Consider the following 27,570-nt stretch of genomic DNA (forward strand, 5'->3'; position numbering starts at 1 on the left):
GGTTACAGATTAACACGTTTTCGGATTTTTTCCCTTACTTGTACTGTGAAACCTTGTTTATTGCCAAATATCTTGATGCAAGTTCAACGAGAAGTTCTTTATAGGTTTTGATGCTGAGTGAGTTCACGATTATCAAAATATGTGACATAAATGGTCGTATCTTTTTATTACAGTGACGTAAAAGCTTAAATGTTTTACACCACCAAGAGACCGTGGACATTGATACGTGACACAGATTGCAACTTGAAACGTCTATACATTCCGGAGAAAAAGAAGTATCTATGGACGGACGGACGGACGGACAACAAAGTGATCCTGTAAGGGTTCTGTTTTTATCAATTCAGATTCGGAACTCTAAAAATTAAAATTGCATTGACGGAAAAAAATCGCAACACCAAGGAGGAAATGCACGACATAAACGAAAGTTGGTGGGCGTGTTCCAACATCTGAAAGACTATGTCTGTTCAAATTTCAAGCCAGTCGCTTAAGAGTGGTACTAGTAGCGGCAATATGAGGATACAAATCAATTTTTGTTTAAGTACACACTGTAACGGTCGTGAGCGTTAGTTACGTTTGAGATTTGAAGCGGGAAGGATGTTGGTCAAGTAGGCCTTTAAGACGACAAAGACGCCATTATCAACACATCGGTCAGTTTGAACGAGGTCGTGTAATACGGCTATGAGAAGCTGAATATTCCTTCTACGATACTGCAGAAAGACCTAGCAGCTATGTTGTCACTGTACGTGATTGTGGTGACGGTAACGTACTACTGCGAGAATACCGGCTCCAGACGGGCACGTGACAGTACCAAGAGGGACGAGCATCGTGTTCGGCGTATGGCTCAGATGCATCTTACTTCATCTGCAGCTGCAATCTGAGCAGCTGTTTGCACCATAGTGACACCACGAACTCGTAGAAATTGGTTACTTCGACAGCTCGAAGCCTGACACCCTGTAGCGTCCATTCCACTTTAGTGGTCTCAAATGAGAGGTCATTGGAGGGCAGGGTGGAGGTGTGTCGTGTTTTCTGATGAAAGCTGCATCTGCCTCGGTGCCAGTGTGGGTTTGTGTTGGTTAGAAGGCGGCCAGTTGGAAGTTGCAACCAACCTGTCTGCGTGGTACACGCATTGGACCTACACCTGGAGTTATGGTCTGGGGTGCGATTTCGGGAGCCAAAAGGAGCACTCTCGTGGTTATCCCATGCACCCTGGCTGCAAATCTTTGTCAGTACGGTGATTCGACCTGTTGTGTTGAACAACATTCCAGGTTTTTTTTTTCCAACACGATAACTCCTGCCCGCATAAAGCTGTTGTAATCCAACATGCTCTAGAGTGTCGATATGACCCTTGGCATGCTCGATCGCCAGATCTGTGTCCAGTCGAGCACATATGGGACATCACTGGACGACAACTCCAGCGTCAGACACAAACATCACTACCCTCCATGTTCTGACCGACCGACCGACGCACCAATCTAACGTACAAACTGACATCCGACACCTGTACAACACAATGGATGCACGTTTGCATGCTTGCATTCAACATTCCGACAGATACACCGGTTACTAATGTACCAGCATTTCACATTTAGCAGTGACGTATTAACCTGTGACCCTGCTATGTTAATCATTTAAAAATGTTACCTAGACAAATGTATTCCCGAAATTTCATTACTCTACCCCAACTATTTTTTGGTTGGCAATATTTTTTTCCGTCAGTGTACATGAAGTATCCAGTAAATGACGCTCATTCTATGTACACATGGTATCATTGGTATTGATCAAAAGTGAGGGAATGACGATGACTCCGATAGTTTCCGAGGCGTTGGCCATACTATTAGAATTCAAGGTTTACATAAAGTCCAAGAAGCAAACATTGTGCAGGTATCATACATACGTCATTTTGAAGAGAAACTCTCTTTTTTCCTTTTTTTTTTTGTGTATACCGCCACAGCGTAGTTTGGTGATTTGCCGACAGTCTGCGCTGGTCACTAACATGGGGAGTTCAGGTGCGGAGCGAGCTTTCTGTGTGTTGGAGTTCGACTAAAACAAGTGTGCTACAGCTGTTCAACGGATTTTTAGAACCAAGTACGGTAAGAAGCCACCAACAAGGATGGCCATTTACCACTGGCACAACAAATTCGTTACGACGGGTTGCTTGTCTCTGGCAAGGAGAACCGGACGTTCCAGTGTGAATGAAGTGAATGTTGAGCGCGGACGAGACACATTCATAAGAAGTCAAAAAAATCGGTTCGTCGTGCATCTCGTAAATTCGAAATGGCTCCAATGACAGCGTGGAAAGTCCTGTGACAGAAACTGGCTGTGAACCCATTCAAATTGGAACTAGTGCAGAAGCTCAGTACGACGACAAAGATAAGCGTTTTGAGTTTCGTGCGCAGTTTGCAACAGTTGAATGAGGATGGGGATGGCATTGTTGATAGCTTAATTTTTAATGACGAAGCCACTTTTCACAGGCATAATTGTCGAATCTGGGGAACAAAGCATCCACGCGAATGCATTGAATTTGAGCGTCATTCCCCAGAGGTAAATTTTTTTGTGCCTTGTCACGTCGAAAAGTGTACATGCCATTCTTCTTCGGCGAGAGCACTGAGCGCTGACACTGGATATTCCTACTTGGACACGTTGCACTAATGGCTGATGCCTCAAATGCAATCGGACTCTCCGTTCATCTTTCAGCAGGATGGGGCTCCATCCCATTTTCATCGTGAAGTTGGTGGGTACCTGAACACGGAGCTGCCGCATCGATGGATCGGCCGTACTGAAGGGGACAGCTGTTTCATGAAATGCTCCCCGATCACCAGATCTCACTCCGTGTGACTTTATTCTGTGGGGACACATGACAGGTCTGGTGTATCTACCGCCTCTACCACGTGATGTAGCAGAGCTCCGGGAGAGAATACAGGAAGCGACTGCCACAGTGGACGATGCCATGCTGGGACGGGTATGGCAGGAATTCGATTACCGTATTGACATCTGCCGGGTCACTCATGGTTCGCATATCGAATATCTGTAAAAAAAATTAAAAAAAAACTTTCATAGTTTCTCTTCAAAATGCAATATGTATGACATCTGCACAATGTTTAGTTCTTGTGCAATAAATAACTGAAAGTGTTTCCGGACTTTATGCACACCCTCTATATTACGAACGTGAGAGCGCTCGTTGTCTGATGAAAAACCGACGCATATCTATGGCGCACCTTACAGCGACAGCACAGTAGAACTCTAGGAAAAGCATAAACGCTTAGGAATAAACAACTCGCCTTCTCTGTTGCAACTGTGGTCGCGCAGCAGACATGTTGGAGGTCCTCTTTGAGCCTACAGTACAGGCCACCATAGCAGCAGAGTGCAAGAACATTGCTACGAGCAAACGCACTGCGGAGCTTGTACAATGTGCTGATGACATTACCTAGTGGAGGGCATTCTACAGGGTTTCCTCGGAGCTATTAACCCCTAGTGCGGGTTAAAGTCGTATCGACTACTAGGTTGTTACAGACAGTGTAAGCTCGACTTTGATAAAGGTGGCGAGGGAAATCGAGCATAACTTTCGGAAAGGTGCCATCAAAGTATGTAAGTATGTTCTTTAGTCGATTTAGAGAAAACCGAATTGTGGACGGTACGATGTCACAACCACTGCCCCGTCACATTCGTTATCTCAGAACGTCACTGTTACGGAAGTTGTATACTGCGTCAATATCGTTGCTGTACTCGTACATCATTTCGTGGCTGACCTCTTCGATAAACATGATGCATACCAGACAGATAGCTGTCCAGGCCAGAAACCAGGATCTTGATACATTTGTGTGAAGAATGTGACGAGTCTTTTCTTAACCTTCACCGCAAACATGGTGCATTTCAAGCCTATCGGACACAAATGAGAAGTCATCCAACAATTTCTAAAAACCCGTAATCTAAAAATACGTGATCTAGAGGTATGCGTGACTATGTGGACAGTGTTGCGGCTATGTGCAAATGACCTGTTCAATTCATGGCAGAGAAACTTTGGTGTGTCGTGTACGCCATAAGGTAGATCTATACGGAATGCGCGGCGTGGTAATTTGGTCCAGGCATATCCCTTGTTTTAGTTCTGGAGGAGATAATAAATACCCTATTTCACGGCTCGAAGTGAGACTGGGACCCCTTGTAAGAAATATTTGACGGTAGTACTTCAAGCAGGCTGATTCGGATGCGCCAAAAAATATTTTCTTGCCCGACCATGGGGCGATTAGATCGAAAAGAGAAAATAAAAATGTTTTGAAGACACACGGAAGAAAGGAAAGGTTCAAGATGTTGGGAATAAACCTTAAGAAATTACCTGCGTGAGGCACTACAAATGCAGATGAAGTCTTTCGGTGACTGAAGTCTATAGTCCATGGGGCGTGAAGAGCAGCCATATTGAGTCGCAGCTGGATACACTGGTTGTTCTTCACGTTTTGCTGTAACCGCAAACAAATAACTGCGAACTGAATGATTAAATACACTAACCTGTGGTAAAACTACGTCTACATATTGTTAATCTATTCATAAAGTGGAGCATTATCTGAAAAAAAATTTCCGAATTCTGTAGATAATCCCAATTAAGCCTACTCTTTATGGTTACGTGCCGCAGCCTGTAAGAACGGAACCCTTGTAGGATTGCGTTCTTATCCGTACATCTGTCTGTCTTTCTGCTTGTCTGTCTGTTAAGATCTTTTTTCTCTGGAACAGTATGGCGTATAAACCTCAAATTTATGGCACATTCATGGAACCCTGGTGGCGTAAGAACTGTAAGCGTCTAAGTCAGAGCAACGAAAAGATTCGGTCATTTCTGTCACATGTTTTCCTAGTCGCAAACTCATTCACCAAAACCTTTAGGGTGCTTCCCGTAGACCTAGAATCATGAAATTCAGCAAGAAGCATGGTTATACAGTAAAAGTAAAAAAAATCTGAAACTTGGTACACTGTAATTATATCACATAAACACATCTTTTTTGTCATTTAAACATACGTTGCATTCATCAACTGTCAAAAGCATAGTAGACGAACCTTACTGCATGCAAACATAAAATGTAACTTGTAGCCATGTTTTAGTAATTGAATAAAATGTTTTATCGTCTCTCTCTGCATATATAAATCGAAGTCCCCTGTTCGCTTCTTTTTGTAGGCCCGGGCTAGTCTGAGGAACTTCTGCAGTGATTTTGATATGGTCTTGAAATGCCTGAGACTAATATCTTGCCAGTGTCGACAACGATAACAGGAAAAACTCGTTCAGGTTCCCGATTTACAGGATGATGAACTTGTCCAATTTTTATCTACCTACCAAAACATGGGAATAACCTGTAGCAGTCAAAGACGGCCTCTGAGAAAGTTTGGTGTAGATCAGACACCATGCCGATGTGGTATGACGCTTATAACACGTCTTCTCCGTAGTGTCAGCACAGTTACAAATTTGTTGAATGATGCGGCATTTTCGACTTTGAAGATCTCTTCTTAGTTACATAACAAGTATCGGCTTAAAAGCCAACTTAGAGTGTTCATCCAGAGCAAGGTGCCATACACAGCAAAATGGCAGCGAATTCACATGAAATGCTTCTGCTCGTGGTGGTTAATAGATTATGCTGTTGGTGATGGTTTGTCAGAAAGATGAACTGATGGTTGGACAAATATAAGCATCAACTATTTGGACACGGGAGGCCAGGGAGAAGTGGTGATCTACACAAGTAAAAGCCTTTTACTCAGCCATGGGCTGTCAGATCAGCGCACCTGATGGGTATGTGGGAGATAACAGAAATATTGTGCTCGTTAGACACGGAGATACTGCTGCATACTGGTAAACTGCTTTCTCATCTTCATGTATATTCCGCAAGTCACTGTGTAGTGCATGGTGAGGGTATAACCATTTGCGTATTGAGCAAGAAAAAAAAGACATGAGTCATCTTATTCTCACAGATACTGGCAGGAAACATAATTGTTGCAACTGTCTGTTGCGTCAACTTCAGGCTTCGATATCGCCCATTTACTTTGAGGGATGACTTAGTACTGTTGTGTTGAGTGACGTCTTTCGTTAACTAGCTTACATTCCTAATCACTCTAGCATTATACAGGGTGTTTATAAATGAGTATCGGGGTTTTAACGCTTTGTAATATGTATTACGTTAAACTTACAGTTATAAATATGTCAAATGAAAGAGCAACTCAAACAGTATTACCAAGAACCTTATAAATGTTCAATGTGAACACCATTTGTCACACGGCACACACAAAGTCTATAGCCGAGGTCTTCCAAAACGTGTATAAGTGTGTCTTCAGTGATTGTAGCAACAGCTGATTCAATCCGGTTCCTTAATTCAGGGGGGCTTCTGGTAGGGGAGGCGCGTACACACTATCCTTGATGAAGCCCCAAAGGAAAAAATCGCATGGCGTTAGGTCGGGTGAACGTGGAGATCATGCAAAGCAAGCCCTGTCATTGGGCCCCTAGCGGTCTATCCAGCGCTTGGGTACAATGAAGTTAAAGTGCCGTGTGACAAATGGTGCTCACATTGAGCATTTATAAGGTTCTTGGTGAAACTGTCTGAGTTGCTCTTTCATTTGGCATATCATTTATAACTGTAAGTTTAATGTAATAAATATTATAAAGCGTTAAAACCGCGGTATTCATTTACAAACACCCTGTACATTATCTTTGGTTATCCTAGAAGGGGCGAAAACTCTCATAACAAGTTACATAAAGTTAAAGTTAATTCTAAATACATTTTCCTATCGAATAAAAAATTCGTGCCCTGTGCTACTTGCATTCAGCGATGGAGGCCCAGTTTGTGCGTCAGTGATGTTAACCTATTAATTCTTTGTTTTACTTCGATACAGCGTTGTGTTAATTGCCATGATTTTTAGCTATCTGTATTGATATAGCTTTCTGGGTTTTCGTTCTGCTATTCGTTTTAGTGTTTGTATAGGCATCGGCGTCTTAAATTGAGAAACAGATGACAGACGATGTTCTCGACATCAGTTGTAATTGGTTCTCGCGAATTTTGACTTTCTCTGTTGTTATCGGTATTTTGAGCTACGTAAGTCAAGTTACGTTTTCGACACCAATTACAGTTCGCACTAAATTAATTTATTTACTTTTTTACCACATTTGAAACCAACCAATATAGGTTATCATGTTTTGTTTTATATGTTTCAGTGCTACCGTGATCTTGAGTTTATTTTAGATTTCAGTTTATTCCAGCCAAAAAGGCGCATTTTACCACAATTGTCTCGTTATCAATACTTGTTGTCAAGACTTACTTGTCAAGAATTAGTGCGATCCTGTATTTGACGTTTGTATTTCCGCGCCGTTGTAACGGGAAGGCTAATATTATTGGTCGCTATTTGAATACGTTTGTGCTGCATTTTGGAGTCTGTAATGACGTCGTTGGTCAAAACCGACATATAGTATCAAAGTCTCTGATTTATTCCAGTTCTTCTGCGAATACCTATCACCTAAATTTACTCAGCAGGATTTCATAGGAACCAAGTCGCTTCTCTTCCATAGGTTCCCTAAGCAAGTCTGTAATGCCTTCATACACTGAAGCGCCAAAGAAACTGGTATAGGCATGCGTATTCAAATACAGATGTAAACAGGCAGATTACGTCGCTGCGGACGACAACGCCTATATAAGACAAGTGTCCGCCGCAGTTGTTAGATCAGTACTGCTGCTACAATGGCAGGTTATCAAGATTTAAGTGAGTTTGAACTTGGTGTTACAGTCGGCGCACGAGCGATGGGGGACACAGCATCTTCGAGGCAGCGATGAAGTTGGGATGTACGACCACTTCACGAGTGTACCGTGAATATCAGGAATCCGGTAAAACATCAAATCTCCGACATTGCAGCGGCCGGAAAATGATCCTTGTGAGGTAACTGGCGAGTTGTGGCGCCATGGAAATATTAAATGTTCTGAATTGGGGCGGCCGCACAGGACGCTCTTCAAAGCCGGGGTCCGGAAGCAAACACGTGGTGGCAAATGTTAGCCGGACGGGAGGCGTAGCCCCAGCACATGGTCCACCCACATGGCTGGGAACTCCGCTGTTACGAGGACGGTGCTTTGTGTCGATGAAGGAAATGTCTATGCCGGGAGTGCCAAAGATTGCGGACTTTGTGAAACCATCATGGCAGACATTTCACAGTTCGTATAGAAATTAATAGTAGCCAGATGAATCATGATACCTCAAAAAGAAAAATGTGCATTAATATTATTTGCACGGCGGTTCTGATGGTGTAATCAGATTTTCAATATCTTTATTAGTTTAAAGTTTAGTTTCTGACGGTAAATTACACTAGTGACACCCAGCAACGAATTTCCAAAATATAAACGCTTCATCCGATTTTGTCGATCGCCGTGTCTTTAGAAAGCTGTTAGTGTAAACCTAAATTGGTATTAATTACAGGCATGTAACTTGAATAGTGCATGAGTTATTGGAGGTCAAAGTGGCCGATTACTACCGATCGCGTGAGGCCATAAGTACTCCACAGTTACACGATAAAACGGTAGCAGCATGTTTATAAATATATTTATTCGTCTATGTCTTTGTTTATATCCGATATATACTATTCATGAAGAAATTGGTTAAATATTTACTGTGTTTTAGAAAGCAGAGAGACATTAGGCTCCTGGCCTACCGTTTGCTTCTTTTCTTTTGACATATCTTTATTTAATTGTTTATGTATTTAGTAATGTATGTTAGAGCGTGTTTATCGTCCAACCGTAGGAATATTTATGTAATTTCAAGTCATTTAAATGTAAATCCGGTATTTCGAATGTGTTTCAGTATGTTCGTGACTGTGCGTTGGTATGAGGACATGGCGCGAGCGCTCTAGCCAATCACAGCGCTCGTGAATGGTAGACTGGATGGAAGCGAGTTTCTGGAGAGGACTCGGGGTAGTTCTGGCAGTGCGGTAGTGCTGGACAGTACGGGACACAACACGGGAAGTGCTGGACGCGACGGCGCGACGGACGCGGAGTCGGAAAGTTTGTGCGTGGTCGCGGAGGATAGAAATATTTCGGAGTGCTCTTGCGTGATTTCCGTGGCTTCTGCAGTGAAGACGTAGTGTTCGTTCAGAAGCGAATATCTCGCGAGCTATGTTGTCGTTCATAACTAATTTCGTGAAGTAGTAATCTATTGTTTCCCTGTTACTCAGCTTATATTTTATTTAATTGCTGGACCATCGACACCAATAATTTGCAGAACTATACCACATTCTCAAAAGTACTTCTATCATACTCATCATTTAAAGTCTTTAAGATAGTACCTGCAGATTTTATTTAATTACAGTCTTTGATTTATATGTTACATTCATAATTCGCAATTGCCGAGTGATAGAAACCTTCAACCATTCGATTCATGTGTGTATTCTTATCGTATACTGTAGACCCAGCAGTATTTTGGGCTGTAATGCGGCAGCTACGTCTTCCAGCCCCTAGACAACGAAACCAGCCAAAACTTTCAATATTTCAACTCTGAGTCAGAGGGTGCGTAGTTATTTGAAAGCCTGCATCCTGCTAGAATGGGACCAACGACGACTGAAGAGAATCGTTCAACGTGACAAAAGTGCAACCCTTCCGCAAGCTACTGCAGATTTCAGTGCTGCGCCGTGAACAAATGTCAGTGTACGAACCATTTAACGAACCATCATCCATATGGGCTTTCGGAACCGAAGGCCCACTCGTGTAATCTTGACGACTGCACCACACATAGCTTTGCGCCTCGCCTGGGCCCGTCAGCACCGATATAGGACTGTTGATGGCTGGGAACAAGTTGCTTGGTCGGTTGAGTCTCGTTTCTAATTGTATCGAGCAGATAGACGTGTACGGGTACGGAGTCAACCTCGTGAATCCATGTACCCTGCATGTCAGCAGCGGACTGCTCAAGCTCGTGGAAGCTCTGTAATGGTGTGGGGCGTGTGCAGTTGGAGTGATATGGGACCCTTGATACGTCTAGATACGATTCTGACAGGTGACACGCACGTAAGCGTCCAGTCTGATCGCATGCATCCATTCGTGTCCATTGTGCTTTCCGGGCTTGGGCAATTCCAGCAGGACAATGCAACACCCCATATGTCCACAATTGCTACAGAGTGGCTCCAGGAGCACTGTTCCGAGTTGAAACCCTTCCGCTGGCCACCAAACTCCCCAAACATTAACATTATTGAACATATCTGGGGTGCCTTACAACGTGCTGTTCAGAAGAGATCTCCACCGCCTTCGTACTCTCACGGATTTATGGTCAGCCCTGCAGGATTCATGGTGTCAGTTCCCTCCAGCACTAATTCAGACATTAGTCGAGCCCATGCCACGACGTGTTGCGGTACTTCTGCGCGCTCGCGGGGTGCCCTACACGATATTAGGCAGGTGTACCAGTTTCTTTGGCTCTTCAGTGTATATAAACCAATAGTGATAAATGAAATCTTGCGCCAGTCCTGTTTCCAGACACGGTCTGGCACACACTTTCACTAGTCAGTGTAGATTTAGTGCAATGCAGATTCAGCGTGTCTGAGCAGTTAGCATTGGTATCAGTTTCTGTCACTGTATTATCATTGTTTTCAGACCCACTGATCCATTAATTTTATTTCAATGCATTTGATTCATTTGATGCTTACTAAGACTCCAACAGGACGTCTCGGAATTCGACCGATATCGGCTGTCGTGTCTACTTGCTAATTACCACAAACACCAAAGCAGTCCTTCAGAAAGGGTCGCACTTGCGTCTTCTTTACGTTTTCCTTTACATATGCATCGCATTTTCCCAGAATTCTCCGCATCTTATACTTCTCTTTACATGTATACTTGTATATCACCACAAACTAATGAATGATTAATTTCACCAAATCTAAGTGTTCCATTCACCGCCCACTACTTGATAATTAGACTATTAGGCTGACTTCGAAAGTAACCTATTGGTCCTTTAATCGGGTACCATAATGTTCTCTCTCTTTGCTGTGGGTGTTACTTTACGCATTTAAAGAGAGCTGCCGTTGAGTGCACCCAGCAAAATACTGTGTCGGTCGCGATGTCACTTTACTGTAGGTCACAGCGTCATCAAACAATCGGAGATAGCCATTTCCATATGACAAAATCTTTTATGTATATGGACATAACATTGGTGGGCCTATACGCTTTCTTGGGAACACCCGATGTTACTTTGGTTTCTATCGAACAGTCGACGTCTAGAATGATGTTACACACACACACACACACACACACACACACACACACACACACACACACACACATATAACGTTTGTACAGCCACATAGAACTGCCAGAAAAATTCTTCTTTGGAAGGTTGTTCAACTAGCGTTAGTATTGATAACCCTTATTATAAACAGCAGTTGATGGGTGAGTGAACAAAATACTATTAGACAACATTTTTTTTTGTAATGAGGATCACAAAACAACTTTCTGATAACAATTGTCGCATGAAACAGTGAGCTGCCGCCATCTACACATCATAAATCGAAGTTGAAAATGTCTAGAGAAACACCAGATGGAAAGTACTTGATGATTCTCAAGAGGTACACCCAATATACATTGAAAACAGAAACTATGCAACTTTTTTGCCTGTAACAAAGAGCAACATATTTGTGGACAGTTAAAAATAATTTAGATTTCCCTTTTTTATTTGTAGCTGTAGACTTTAAAACAGAACAACAATCGAATTATCAGCACAATGGGGGGATACTGTTTTTAAAGGACAGACATGATCTCCAAACCCATTGGCTCCACGACAACTGAAGAAAGCTGCTGAAACACTTGAGCAGCGATGCAACGGCCTGTAAAACCGCACACAAAAATTTTTCTGTAACTTGAAAAATGCTATGAAACACACTTAAAATTATTTCATGTCCCCAAGATTCTTTATTTTATGTTAATGTCAGTTTTTAATTATCGAGTAGGTATTTTTCTATAAGACTTTGCGACTATTTTACTATTTTCAAAAGATTCGTGAAAATAATTTTAAAAGTTTAGTAAATTTCACTTGATTCTGAACGTGTGTTCTTGGTGCTGACTTCATAATCATTTCTAATTTTTTTTAAAATCCGAATTGTTTTATGACTCACAATTTTTGAATGTGTATTTTTATTGTTTAAGTAGACACTGTAAAAACATGCCTACCCATAACATATTGGAGAAGGGGTTACTTTTTACACTGTGTGTGTGTGTGTGTGTGTTTCTGAAGTGATCGCATAATTTCACAAGGACTTCGGCCTCCACGATCGCCTGAGCTAACACGACCTGACTTTTTCTTTTGGAGCGCAGCGAAAGCAACTGTCTATAAAAACCGTCCAAAAATCCGTCGATGAATTGAAAACTGCAATATCCACTTTCACTGCTTCTGTTACAGAAGAAATGTTACAGCTTGTGGCGATTGTGCGCGCGCGCACTTACTATTTTACAGGATCGTATGGAGTTGCAAGGGGCTACTGAAATGTAATGGCTCCGAATTTTGTATGTGGGAACTCTTAAAGCTTTCTATATAAAGCAAACCTTACTAACATTCTACATCTTTATTCCACATGTATACTTACTAATTTCTCAACAGTCATCCTGGCGACAAACACATTTCTCCCGACGAGAGACCAGTTTATTGATACCGTCACTGTAGAATGTTTGACTTAGTTGACGGAGCCACAACCTCACCTCTGCTTGCACCGTCTCATCAACGCCAAGTCCTCGGAGGTGTTCTTTAAGTTCCGGAAACAAATGAAAATGGAATAGGACCAAGTCGGGACTTTGCGGACGATCGACGCAGTGAACTAAAGACGTCGGATTGTTGCAGATGTCGCAGCGCTCGTGCGTTGACTGGTATTGTCCTACAAAAGGAGAGGGTGCGCCATGTGACGACGAATTCGAAACTCGATTACAGTACGCTGTTCTCACGCACCGGCATAGTTACGTCACCTCCCCCCCCCCCCCCCCCCCCCCACAGTGTTACACGCTACAATTCGGAGTCCTGTAGAGGCAGAGGACTGCAAATATGTAGTCCTGAAAAATAAGTATATAGAATGTTAATAACATATTTTATTTAATGTATTGGTCAAAAACAGTCTTGGTTGCAGTTTTAGTTTTTTATTTTTCAACTACGCGTTTCGCCTTATTTAGGCATCTTCAGGCTTGATCTTAATTTGATATTTCTTAGAACGATCCTTTAGACATATCAAATTAAGATCAAACATGAAGATGCCTAAATAAGACGAAACCCGTAGTTGAAAACTAAAAAACCTAAAATTGCAACCAAGACTGTTTTTGACCAATACTGTTAAGCACTGGTTTGCTGTATGCCACATATGGATTGGAAGGATTTTATTTAAAAATCTTTCAGAGTTTTTCAAATATATTTGGAGGCTTTACTTTTCAGCACGGCTTCGTCATTACATAGTGAGATAGCCATGCTCTTTCTGTTTGTTTCTCATTTATGAAAATCTGAAGTTCCACAACGGCGGAATCGGCAGTTATCAATAGTAAATCATGACTGCGATAATCAGACCTATATTTTATTACCATATTAAGGAAGAGTAAGATGGAAATGGAGCCGCATAAGAGCCTAACACACAAAGGAAAATAGAGCTAGCGCTGTCTCTCTCTCTCTCTCTCTCTCTCTCTCTCTCTCTCTCTCTCTCTCTCTCGCGCGCGCGCGCACACACAGAGTCGTCAGGCACATTATCTTTGGTGTTTCGCCAGATATTTGAAGTTCCGTTCTTGCAACGTGTATCTCCAGTCACCCTAACAAATACTAATCACATCTTTCATGCAACGCCCAGCGTTGATGGAAAGCGTCGGATTATTCCCCGTTACAAACAAAATGATACTTAAAGTGGTATTTTATGCGTCCTTTCGACAGAGTAGTCCCAAATTAGAATAGTGCAGTGTTAGTTTTATCGATGTGTGTTAACAGGAACAGCATCTAAGAACCCTACCACAACAAAGGTCTAAAATTAATTGTGATTGTAGTGTTGCTCACGCTGCTAAATATTGCATTTTCGGGCAACAACAAAGTTATATTATGTGGCAGGTGTCATTAGAGCACAGTTACTGAAGTCATTTCTTGAAATAATGGATAAACTAGGCACTCATCTTTTCGTGTTTCCCACGCTGGTCTCGTTGTGAACTCGTGGCTCAATCGTCGAAAATCTAGGTAGTGATGATTCCAAGCTCGGATTCAAAGAGGCCTAGGTGTTATTCTGCTATATTAAAAAGTTTTATAGATGTGTTTCATAAACCATTCTTGAAGATTAAACTTTTGCAAGTTAGCACAATGGTGATGTAAAAAGATAATCAGCACTCCGAATTTGAGTTACACTTCTTTTTTATTACTTTTGTTGCAATGTCACGTAACCCGTTCCAAAACATCACTTCACAATATAAAACATACTTGAAAATGTCTTTCTCACTGTTAGTTCACATTTCATAAACATGACTACAATTTGCGTCTTTTTAATATGACGACCTCAAAGCTTGACTCTCTAATAACCGCTTACGCGCCCAAAAATCAGAGTTAAAAGTACGTCAAAGATCATAGTGACAAAAGAAAGAATACACATAAGAATAATATCATTGCAATACATACATATCGATGTATCAAAGTACCTCTACATTAATGAAATCAAATCTGAATGTTGTCACAGAAATATGTTAACTATTTTACAGAAACACAGTAGAATATTGCTGTATCGAGAGGTTGAGGTGAGGTGCCTTAATGGTTACGTAATTCAAGTTACCATTACAAGCAGAACAGTAAGAATAACCAGCATTCCAGCAGCGATAGGCCCGCGGTGACTGCTATCGCCATCAAAAAGCGCTGCCCAGTCAGTGATGGAGTACTGATTACTCTCCATGTTTTACTGTTCCTGTTAATACATAAGGCCAAACGACCAACGCATTAGTCTCATTTGGAAACGGCTCTATCGAATGGGGACGTAAAACTAAGATTTAAAAATAATTTTTGTATGTTATGGGAAAGAAATCGCCGCTTTCCGCCGGCGCTGGGCGTCGTATGTGATAACTAATGAGCATGAATTGTTGAAACGGACTACAGCTACACCTTGCAAAAACGAAATTGCAATTACTTGCCGAAACGCCAGAGAAAATGCGCCTGACGACGCATAGGAGAGATACCCGGTGCACATTTGGCTGCTCGCTGCTCTGTTGCGGAATGGGAAACCGTTCGCTGGCCACGTACCAGGGGCGCTGAGTCGGACTGCGCCGCAACGCAACCAGTGCCCTCGCAAGACGCGCGCGCGACCAGCTGGCAGCTTCTGACTCCACAGCGAAGCGCACATAAAGAGCAGGCTGGTGTTTCTCTTGCAGGGCCCATACGTCGCAGCGGCGGCACCATGGACGACTCCCACCAAGCGTACAGTCGCTTCAACCGGCCCAACACCATCTATGAGGAAGGTCAGTCCCAGATGCTTTACCTATTTAGATATAAGCCGACTAGCCAAACGTCTTCGGACGCGCCGGATGTTATGTTCGATCCGTTGGTTGCTAAAGTGCACGCAGTGCTTTTGACTCCGGTACTGCTCTCCTAGAAATGAGCTCCTCACGGGCATATATTAAAATCGGCAGTGATTCGACTTAAAGTATATCGTCGATCGAGCTCTATGGCTCTGCGAAGACAACGTCACTTCCGTTCTTCAAACTTCTCCTGTGTGACGGTTACGGATGAGGTTACGTTTACTCAGAGAGACTGAAATACCCAGTAAACCCCTAAACACTGTTCGAAAAGTTATCAGTTTAAATTTATTTTTTTGAAAGTGGATCCTGCCCGGCCAGTGTGGCGAAACGGTTCTAGGTGCTTCAGTCTGGAACTGCGCGACCGCTACGGTCACAGGTTCGAATCCTGCTCGGGCATGATGTGTGAGATGTCCTTAGGGTTAGTTAGGTTTAAGTAGTTCTAGGAGACTGATGACCTCCGATGTTAAGTCCCATAGTGCTCAGAGCCATTTGAACCATTTAAAAGTGGATCTGTAATGTCGAGTGTTTTTATTGTTAAATTATCTATTACATGATTAAATTTTGGGCTTCCTGGTTTGAATGGTGTACATACCAGACCTCAAAGCTAATAGCTTGCTAACGTCAACTGTTGGAGACAATATTCAACTGCGAGATTGCTTCGAGAAATCTGACTGTGAGAATTCTAGGAAAATCATGTCCTTGTCCGAAACTTACTGTTATTATACGGGATGTTCAAAAAGTCTCTCCGCAGTGGCGTATGATTGTTAGCCGCGCGTGCTGTATGCCGCAGTGAATATACCGAAATGAAACTCAGTGAAGTACAAAGTTATTAATTTATTGAATATTCATTTTTACTTACAAATTTTCACATTAAATGTCGAAAGTATCCCCACTGTTGTTGAATACACAGTTCAATTCGTTTAATCATGTTTCCAAACACAAGCTGTAACATTTCTTCTGTAACAGAAACAGTGAAAGTGGATATTGCAGTTTTAAATTCATCGATGGATTTTTGGACGGTTTTTATAGACAGTTGCTTTCGCTGCGCTCCAAAAGAAAAAGTCAGGTGGTGTTAGGTCAGGCGATCGTGGAGGCCAAAGTCCTTGTGAAATTATGCGATCACTTCAGAAACATCAGCAATTAGTGACATTGAAACGGGAGCTGTATGCGCGGTTGCACCATCTTGTTGAAAATAACCGTTCAGTATTTAACTTAACACAAGTTCTCTTGTGAATGGGTACAGAATATCACTGCAGTATCGTTGTGCGTTTATTGTTCCGTTGAAAAATTTGGGACCCACAATCCGACGTCTAGAAATTGTAATCCAAACTTCTGTTTCCACAGAATGAAGTGGTTCCTCATGAATACACAATGGATTTGCAGTACTCCACATACGAGAATTTTGCAAATTCATGTACCCGGGTAACTAAAACCACGCCTCATCAGTGAAAAAAGTTTCATTAAGAATATCCCTGCCATTTTGTTGAGCGAAATTTTTGAACCATTGACAATAATGCAGTCTCTTGCCATGACCAGTATTTTTCAGTTCTTGCACGACTGTCACCTTGTATGGGAAAAGTTCTAATTTTTTCCTTACAGCTATGGTCCGTTCCAAACCTAACATCGATTTCCTGGGCGAGTTTTCTTATTGACTTGTGCTGACTCTTGGACATTTCATCGGAAATATCGACTAGTTTATTCTCAGACAAAACGCCAGGACGACCAATTCTCGGTTCATCTGTCACTGAAACCGTACTTTGAAATTTGTTAGTCAAATCTCGCACAGTATCGCGATGTGAAAGTGTTGTCTCCGGGAAAACTGAATTAAATGTTTGACGAACTGAAACTGTGTATTTACCGCCAGCTTTGAACACTTGTTCGATTAAAAACACACGTTCTTCAATGGTTAGCATTTTAACAGTGACGAAAACGATACAAACGAACAAAGGAACTAAACTTGAACGTTCACGTCAACACGTAACGACACACACCGATACTACTGACGCTGGCTGAGATAAACGAAACAGTGGAATGTTGGGAGAGTCCACTTGAAGGGAAGTAACCCAGGCAGGCGAACAATCATACGGCACGCGCGGCTAACAATCATACGGCATTGCGGAGAGACTTTTTGAATACCCCGCATAATCTGACTATGAATTTTGATGAAAAACTGATTACTTCGAAACTACACTTGTCCCATGTGAAATTTAATTAAAGAAAGAATCTCTTTCCTACACTATTTGGCTTCCTTACGTCGCACTGGATAACGCCGTGCAAACTGCTGTCGTAGCTACAAAATGGCTCTGAGCACTACGGGACTCAACTGCTGAGGTCATTAGTCCCCTAGAACTTAGAACTAGTTAAACCTAACTAACCTAAGGACATCACAAACATCCATGCCCGAGGCAGGATTCGAACCTGCGACCGTAGCGGTCTTGCGGTTCCAGACTGCAGCGCCTTTAACCGCACGGCCACTTCGGCCGGCTGTCGTAGCTACAGCGCGTCTCGATCAAGTAGCTGCAAAATCTAACTACTGAGATACGCAAAGATGCAATGCGTTCTCTGAAGGCATTGCTGTCATTCTTGGTTCATAATTTTTGATAATGGTTGTAAATAAAATGGAAATTGGCTCTTGGGGTGTGGGCAATTACCGTTGGTTAAATGAAAAAATACCAATCTCATATCATTTGATTTAATAACATTTACTGGAACTTCAATAAGAGGCGAGCTTGCTCTGAAATCAGATAACTATAATCAAATAATTATAAAAATTAAACTGTGCATGTATAATCTTTCCTTAAACAAAATTCCAAAGAAAAGCAAAAAGATTCCTGATGTGGATGTCTCACGAACCAAGAATGCTGCATTATGAAACCGCTGCCGCAAATAAAACAGACTTAATAATTAGCTGTAATCCATTCTTCATAAAGAGTGTCCTCTTATAAATGTAAAAATCAGTTATTTTTCTCACCACAATAAATCTTCCATTAATCCATAGTATAGTTCCTAAAAATCTCTATTGTTTTTTGCTTTCTGCTGCTAAACCAAAATTCGACTGTTCACTGCTATCACCAAAGCTCAACTGTCTGCCTTCTCCTCTACTCCCTGCACGCCCATGTCTAAGCGTTTAAAACCTTAAGAGTGCGATTTCAGACGTCCAAAACAAGAAAAATTCCTACGAAAATTTACACACACCTTTCATGTTGACCTCAGAAACTCCAATTTTTGTGTAATCTCAGATATGCTATGATCCAAGCGCATTGCCGACGATTATCATCGGACGTTGATGTGGTGCCGTTTTCACTACGCGCCTATAAGCAACACACTGCTTAGCTATGGTGCATGTGCATGAACTTAGAGCAAACGCCGGATCCGGCGCAACATCCGCGCGTCATACCCGGCACATCTTCGAATGGAAGTTTGGAAGGAAACTACACCTGCGTAGGCCTACGTTGCCCGTTTTTCTGTGATCAGATTTATCCCATTAAATGATTATGTAAGGCTTTCGATATCCAGTTTCATATTACTAAAAAAAATTAACTTTTTACCTGATCATTTCTAGACTGAGATGTCACATCTTGTGAGATAAAATTCACAGAACCTTATCGGTATTGTCATTCAGCTGTTTAACATTTGCCTTTTATATTCGATAAATCCCAAACTAAAGAGTCTTTGAGAATCGACATCAAGGAAATTCGCAACTGTCTTTCTTAAAAGCTACGTACTTTCTTCGCTGTAATTCAACATATAAGTACTCTAAAGGTTGAACTGTTACCCTTACGTTCGTTAATGGAAGTTTTAGGCGGTCGTCTGGTCGTAACTGATCAGCCGGCGGCAGCATTACCTGCAATAAGCATAGTTTCCTTGTCAACCGAATCTTTCATCCAGCCTAAAGTTCCAAGCGACTAAAAAAGAGCGCATGGGACACCTGTATGTACGAAAAGTAAAAGAATAGAGACGCAAAAATTAAAGGTCAATATTATTGTGGCTGTGCGCTTCTGTAATGTTTTGTGATTCCTGGCTGGATGAGGGGAGGGTGATATGATAGGTGGGTGGCCGGTTTCCTCTCATTACAACACAAAATGCACACATGGTTAAATACACTCTTATTACAGGAACCAATTGGGTACTTAACTTCAATGATGTCCATGTCCATATCGCAACTACGGTATATACAATGACTAACGTTCCTTCACAGCTAGGTAAGGTGCGAGGCGGCGGCTATCACTGTGGGAGATGGGACACAGTGTGACGTATGGAGGTAAAATGCGAACCGAGTCCCGATGCGACGTACTGAGGTATTGAGCTTGGGAGACTGAACGGCCCTTATGCACGCTGTGGGGGCGTGTATTGGTCTTCTTTTGTCATAGGCGCGCCTAGTTCAGCGACTGCTATACAACGTTTCCCAGTAACGACCGGTGTGCCGGCGAAGACGTATGCCTGCACAAATGTCCTTAACATTGGTATGTTGCAGAGTTTTTGAACTACTCAGATTTCGAATACAATGAATTTCCTGGGACTGAAAAACCTCTACCAACGAATGAGCACGGTTTTAGAAAGTAACGCTCATGAGAGACTAAATTTACCCTTTGCTCAAGCGACATGCTGCGAACCACGGATGGAGGGCAGCAGGCAGATTCCGTATTCCTAGATTTTCGGAGAGCTTTGAACACAATGCCTCACCGCGGAATGTTGAAGCAGTTCAGAGATTACGGAATAGGTTTCCAGATACGTGGGTGGCTCGACTACGTCTTCCGTCGTCCTGGACGAAGAGTGTTTGTCAGAGACAAGGGTATCGTTAGCACTGCCCCTTGGAAGTGTGATAGGACCGCTCTTGTTATCTATGTACATAAATGATGTAACTGATAGGATGAGCAGCAATCAGCAACTGTTTGCTGATGACGTCGTAGGCTACGAGAAAGTGTCATCGATGAGTGACTATAGGAAGATGCAGAATGACTTGTACAGAATTTCTGCTTGGTGTGATCAGTCGCATCTGGCTGAGTAGGACAAACAATCCTGTATTGCTCGAATGCAGTATTATTGGCGTGCTGTTTGGGTGTAGCGTTGCATAGCTACAGTATAGAGGTGGAACGAACACCTAAGATCGGTCGTATGGAAGGCGAAAACTCGATTTCGATTTATTAGGAGGATTCTAGGGAAAACATTGCTCATCTATAAAGGAGATCGCGTTTAAGACACTTGTGCGACACAGTCTCGAGTAGTGCTTGAGTGTTTGGGACACCCACCAGGTCGAATTAGAGGAAGAAATCAAGGAATTCAGAGGCTTGATGCTAGATTTGCTACCGGTTGGTTCTGTCAGTTCGCAGATACGACGAAAATTCTCCGTGAACTCAAATGAAAAACCCTGGAAAGAAGAAATCGTCCTACGGAGAAATTGAACTGAAAAAAATAAAGAACCGGCATTTGCGAGAGCCTGCAAAACGATCCTACATCCACCAACATACCTCTATATGTCGCTTAAGGAACTCGAAGACGAGATAAGAAAATTAAGGCTCGAAGGTTCAAAATGGCTCTGAGCACTATGGGACTCAACATCTATGGTCATCAGTCCCGTAGAACTACTTAAACCTAACTAACCTAAGAACAGCACACAACACCCAGTCATCACGAGGCAGAGAAAATCCCTGACCCCGCCGGGAATCGAACCCGGGAACCCGGGCGCGGGAAGCGAGAACGCTACCACACGACCACGAGGTGCGGACAGGCTCGAAGGAAGCATGTAAACAGTTTCTTTCCTCACTCCGTTGGCAAATGGGACAGGAAAGCCTGGTGATACACGGTATCCTCCGCTATGCACCGTGTAGTGACTTGCGGAGTTCGGCGTATATGTAGTTGTAGAACTCGACTTGTTCAGATGCTATCACTGGCTAAAGCCAATACATGGGCCGCAGTATAAGTGGATGTATTACCAGAGTATGAGACAGGGATTGCGCAGTTTGTCTCTAAAGCAGGGTAATTACGATCAGGAACTTGATGTATTAAAAAAGTAGTTGTGAATAACTGTTGTAAAGCAATGGACGTCATTAAGTTGCGTAAGAGGTTGAGATGCGATGCTATAGAAGGATTTTGCAAAGTAATGAACTGGTAAGATAAAAAATGAGTTCCGCCACAGAATTGGGGAGGAATTGAACATGTGGAAAACATTGGTAGGACCAAGGACTGGATGATAGGGCGTGTTTTATGACGTCAAAGTACTGCCATTGCACTTGAGGGAGCTGTAGAGGATGAAAACTGTTGTACAGGCAGCGTCCACAGTTGGTTGTTATATGCAGTTACTACCCCGAGATGAACAGGCTGGCACAAGAGACAAATGAGTGGCACACTGCATCGGACCAGTCAGAAGACTGACAACAAATAGTTGACAATAAATGCTCTTTCAGGTGTACTGCGGTGGGACGGGGTTTGTCTGTGCAGGCTGCAAATTAAAATTCACCTACCTCAGAACGGCGTCCGCTCGATGTCCCTTCACTGGGCAACGTAGATACTTAAAAGATGATGTAAAAACAACGTTGATAAAAACTACTGTTCTTATAGCAAAAGAAGCGGTACTATTCAGTCCACATTTAAACTATTGGCTTTTACCTCCCGGTTCGTGATTCATACATACATACATACATACATTTCACAGGCACAGCAGCCAGAAATCTGTCCAAATCCGACCCCATTTAAACCACGTTTTCACAGTCATTAATTCCACCACTACACATGAGTTACTATATTCGGTCCTTCTTGTGGATTTCTAAAAAAGGAAACTACTCGCCAAAAATGCTCAGTGGTTGAATACTGAAACATGCCATGCAGATACTATGAAGGCCAAATTTTCACACGCGAATATCATTCCATCAAAACAATTCCAAAACTTCCAAACTTCACAGAACTGTCCGTAATTACATCAGCGTTAGTCACGACACGTATCAAATGCGAGGAACTCAATATTCCTTCATTTTACACATAATGAGAAACATCACATTTAAAAAGTCTTTCCGCAACCGAAGCTGGCGAGCGACTCCCTTCTTGCAGCCTCACTCCCAGTGTAACTATCAGGTAACGAGCGGGAACCGCCTCAATTCTGATTGGCTGATCATACTCGCTACCAATCAGAATGCTCGCTCATCATCATACTCGCGCCAAAACTGGCTTGCACCAATCGTTATACACAGACGCATTAGCGTCAATCTGACATGCAAATATTAAAGTAATGTTTAATAAACGAAAACGAAAAGCAATAATTTTGAAATTATTTTTAGATACAGGTTTTACTCCAGCTGACTTTCTGGCTGCTCTGTTACAATAGCAGTCACACCTAGACATACGTCATCAGGAAAGTGTATAATTTCCCTCTGAACATTTTCTCACGACATGCTTGTGTAACTCTTGCAGGTTACTTAAGGCGGTATGTAATGCAACATTTAAATCTGACTAATGTCCCACGTACACACTCACATTTACTCACAACAATATTAGACATAAATAATAATTTTGTCTAATTTTTATATTACGAAAACGAAAAATAAAGTTTTAATATGAAAATCACAATTAATTTTGCACACTGAGAGTTCTGTTTGTTTTCCAATTATACCAAAAGATAAACTATTATATTTCCTAACTGAATTTAGTTCCCTAAGTGTCCGTTTATGACTTTTTTAGCAATTTTTTTATCTCCATAACTGATAGTTACAATGTTGAAGTTTTTAGACAATCTTCTCCTGAATAACAAAAGGTAGTGTACCGATGCTGAAAATGATTGAATAATATTAAATATCATTTATTTAGGTTCTTATAAGTGGTGAATGTACGCGCCCAGGCAGTGACAGATACTCGTGTCTCTCTCGGTTAGGCCGCTAGATGTCAGCCCCCGTAGTTACAAGCAGCAAGCCATCCAAAAACAAACGCTCGCTCGGAACAATTTGCGACGCTACAGTACGTAAGATAAAATGTGGCACCTACCCGAAATTTTGCAAAGACCAAACGGACAGATTTTTCGACGTCCGATTGAGAGAACGTTATTGCTCTTTCTAAACAGGGACTTTATGAGTTAAGTTACACACGTCTTCCCACGCTAAGACCACAGCGCAACAAGAGGAGCTTATTGTCAGAAGAGAGTACGTGTTCTGGGTTACCTGCGGCACCTTCAGCAGGTTCATCACAGGGTGTGAGTGAAACAGCACGGTAGCTGGGAACTTACTCCGAAGTTGAAGTACGCGAGGCAGTAAGATTCTTGTAAGTAAAACGATAGGAACACGAACAAAGACGTTGTTCTTTTGCTTGACCCCCCACGACACGCACAACATAAGTTTTGCTTCAGCATTTTAGATGGGAAGTTTGGAAGCATCCGCCATACGGTCGACATCTTGTCCCACACGATTTTTATCTTTTTAGCAAACTAAAAGAACTTCAGTGGAAAACATTTTCCAACGATGAGGGCGTTCACACAGCGGTTCTTGACTGGCTACGTGACGAAGGAACGGATTTCTGTCGTCAGGGAATTTGACTGGTAGAACGTTCCGACCACCTGTTACAGAGACGGTGTGATTATATTGAGAGATACTGTCACGTATCTGTGTCATTTCTACGAGCAGTGCAGCGGTCAATAAAAGTAACTTGGCCTGCTATAATAATGTGTAACTTACTTTTTGAAGTTGCCCTCCATGCAACAAAAAGTGAGGACATGAAGGACGACACACTGGTCAACATTTTGATGTGTCATTATAGTCCTAAAAGCTTTCATTTGGATAAATTTAAAGACCTTAAACTTTTTATGTTTTAGTAAGATACACAATTTGTAAATGAACAAAGCAATATACATAACAATTCCTTTTTCGACATTTGTTCCGGCTTGTTATGATGCCTGTTAATCCTGCTTTCCGTCCTCTTTTAGATGTTGGTGTTACTTTTTCTGCCGTCTCGTACATGACTTAATAGCATCCTGATTAATAGTTCTTTGACACTGGCTTTTTAATGTAAACTTGACGGTGCCGATGACGCGTATCACGTCCATAGGCGGGAGACAGTGTGATTCCATTGTACGTCCAGCTACCTAAGCAGACAACTAGTTTTTCACTAGTTATTAAATTGTCACATCGAGAACGGTATCTGTCATAACAATTTCACTTTGTCAATAGATCAGTTTCATAACGGCGTTTCAAGAGTTACCAACCTTATGTTATTGCGATGTTAACAGTAACCTTCAGTTTCAACAGTCGGAAGGCAGAAATGTTTTGCTACTTTCTCAGCACCCCTCCTGGTCTGTTTAGCTGTACTTCGAAGAGTTACTGTATAAAGTATTGAAGTACTTACAGTTGCGTGTAGAAGTTTGATTTTGTAATTTATATTACTTCTTTTTCCACCCATCATTTTATGACGACTTGCTAGGGAGTGGAATACCATTTGTGTGACCTAAGCCTGAAATATATAACACATACAGTTTGTTTACAGTATGGTCACTTCCTCTCCCTGAGGCAGCATGCTTAGCGTGTTTAAGTCTGAATAACTCCACTTCCACCGTGTCTACAGGCGAATACTTTCGGTCATGAAGCGTCTGAACCTTGTGTGTAATGTAAGAATACGTCTTGCGCTCTGAAACTCAGTGGTGGTTTATATCGTAAATTAACAATGGTATGCCGATAGTGTGAAGTCGTCACTACCCACAGTTGGAGCAACGTAAGCAACAGTGCTCTCCAGAGATTTAGTAGCGTACCGTCAGATACATTTGTTTCTGATTAACTCTTCCCGTTAAAGCACATTTCGATATCTCTGGATCACGAAGAAGCCCCTTAGCACACTTACAGGGCGTTCAACTTTGAAGTTGTCTGTGGACTACCCAGCCACACCCATAGGATGACGGCCATACGCTGAAACAGAGCTTTACTATAACGTAACACGCAATTGTGCTCTCTGGTGACTAATCACACGTAATGAGTGTAATTTCGCCAACATGAGTACCAATCAGCATCGATTGGCTCTGAACTTGGGTGAGTGTGATCCGGTAAAACAAAAAAAAACAAAAAAAAAACAGAAAAAACCATGTTACTACTTTTATTTCTAGGACAGATGAGCATGTAAGTGAGAACAGGTACCACGAAAAAAAGTGTCAATATGTAAGTTACGTGATAATGCAAAGAAGATGCTACAGATCTTAAAATTCTAGTGAAGGAGACCAGAATAAAAGTACCGACTGATGATAGCGCAAAAGTGCCGGAACGCATTTGGACATTAAAACTAGTTGTCTCGGTAATAGCTGGACTTGAATTCTCAAAATTAAAGACTACTACTCGACGAATGCCACGGTTTCCACGGGGACTCGGGCAGTTCTGAGTCTAATAAGGGGTAGACTTGACCACAGTTCACGATCTCGTCGATTACACGTCAAACCGTAATCTTCCTTCCTTCCTTCCTTCCTTCCTTCCTTCCTTCCTTCCTTATGTTCACTCTTAATGTACGGATGCTCCTCCGCATGTTCACTGTGGACAGTAGTCGGCGTTTATAATTTAGCTTACTGAGGGCTAAAAAGACCCTTTCATCCAGACGTAGTTCCAGCAGTGATGAATAAAGCTGGTATTGGTTACGTCCGTATTTGACTACAGATAGATTCATTGGCAACAGACAAAAGGCTCTTTTTTGTTAGTATGTTATTTTCGAAACGCCCCTTGAAGTAATAATGGATTAATATTTAAATTAAAACAAACTAAGCAGATCGCCTAAAGAGAACACGACTGTCTTGGGTAAAAAATTATTTGATTGTATTTCTTCAGGTGTGAATCACACAAATAGCATCACAACCAATTTATATTTCTAGGTCACCGTCACATCTGTCTGAAAAGTAAGGGGGGCGGGGAATGTAGAGATACTTCATCTTGCGGCAGTCCAAGATCAGGCATTACGGCCTGGTCCGGCCTCAACATCTCTTCCTCGGATACCCCTTCTCCTTCCAATAGGACTGTGTTTCATCGCTTGTTGATGGGTTCTCTGAGGTGACACATGGAACACATACTCTTTCCGACCCAGTTTCCATTTTATTCCTTTTTCTATTTTTGTTTCTCTTGTGCAACCTTTCACAGATCTAAGGCACTTCATTTTTGATGTTTCAAGTTGTCTTAGGTATTTTCGTCTTCTTGTCCAACTCTCTTCTTCCTTTAGTGCTGCGGGTAGTGCCATGACTTTATAAAATTAGGTTTCTCCCCTCGTTTTACCGTTTAATGTTCGTCTTATCGTGTCACATGTATGTTGAGAAGTGTTATTTTCGTATTTTTGTCTCTCTTCTTCAAACGTTTTCTCACATTTTAGATTCTGGAAATAGTACACCTGTTCTATTATCATCTTACAGATGATGATTTATTTCCCATTTTGCTAAACAGGTCGTTGTGTTTGTTGATGATACCTTCAGCTTACAATTTAGACTTACATTCCTTAATGTATGTATCGCTATTTGTTATTCGTCTTCCTGTCCTGGTATGGTTCCCTGGTCTTCGACAACAAGCATCGTATTTAGAAACTTATGTCCCATTTCTTATATCTTGAGGTATTCTGTCCTTCATCCATTCCCTGATAACGTCGTCGATGGAGAACAGTACTGGTGACATAGTACAGCCATGCCCCCACCCCCCCTCCCCGATTTATCTCTGTTTCTGGAGCCAGCTCTTATAAATACAAACTAATTGTTATATGTGTACTTGAAAAAGTTACATACATTTGTAGGTCTTAAACGTTATTTATCTTTTTTTTATTTGTTGGGCTTCCTTTCTCTTACGGCGCACTGTTTATAGTAGTAGAAATCGAACAATGTTCAAAGAAAGGCAGCTTGTTTTGTATTACCGCGAAACCGCGAAATAGAGGAGAGTGTGTTACGGATGTGATAAGCGAGCTGTGACGGCAGTCACTAAAACAAAGGCGTTTTTCGACGCGGCGAAATCTTTCCACGCAATTTGAATCACCAACATTCTCTTTTGAATGTGAAAATATTTTACTGTCATAAACATACATAGGGAGAAATGATCAACATGCTCTCGTACAGAAAGATTTAAGAGTGAATTTTTCCCACGCGCCGTTAGATAGTGGAACG

General features: G+C 42.0%; 1 protein-coding gene across 3 annotated transcripts in view; it reads left to right on the top strand.

Moving 5' to 3' along the window:
* The window catches only part of LOC124777475 (anoctamin-10), a 306,085-nt gene that overhangs the window by 52,084 nt on the left and 226,431 nt on the right, over nucleotides 1–27,570 (top strand). For all 3 annotated transcript variants that reach the window (XM_047252902.1, XM_047252903.1, XM_047252904.1), the window contains one exon: nucleotides 15,342–15,428. In XM_047252902.1, the coding sequence (XP_047108858.1) occupies nucleotides 15,368–15,428 (61 nt within the window). In that variant the 5' untranslated portion in view covers nucleotides 15,342–15,367. The remainder of the gene's footprint in view (nucleotides 1–15,341; nucleotides 15,429–27,570) is intronic.

Source organism: Schistocerca piceifrons, chromosome 2 (genome assembly GCF_021461385.2).
Source record: "Schistocerca piceifrons isolate TAMUIC-IGC-003096 chromosome 2, iqSchPice1.1, whole genome shotgun sequence".
Taxonomy (NCBI): Eukaryota; Metazoa; Arthropoda; class Insecta; order Orthoptera; family Acrididae; genus Schistocerca; species Schistocerca piceifrons.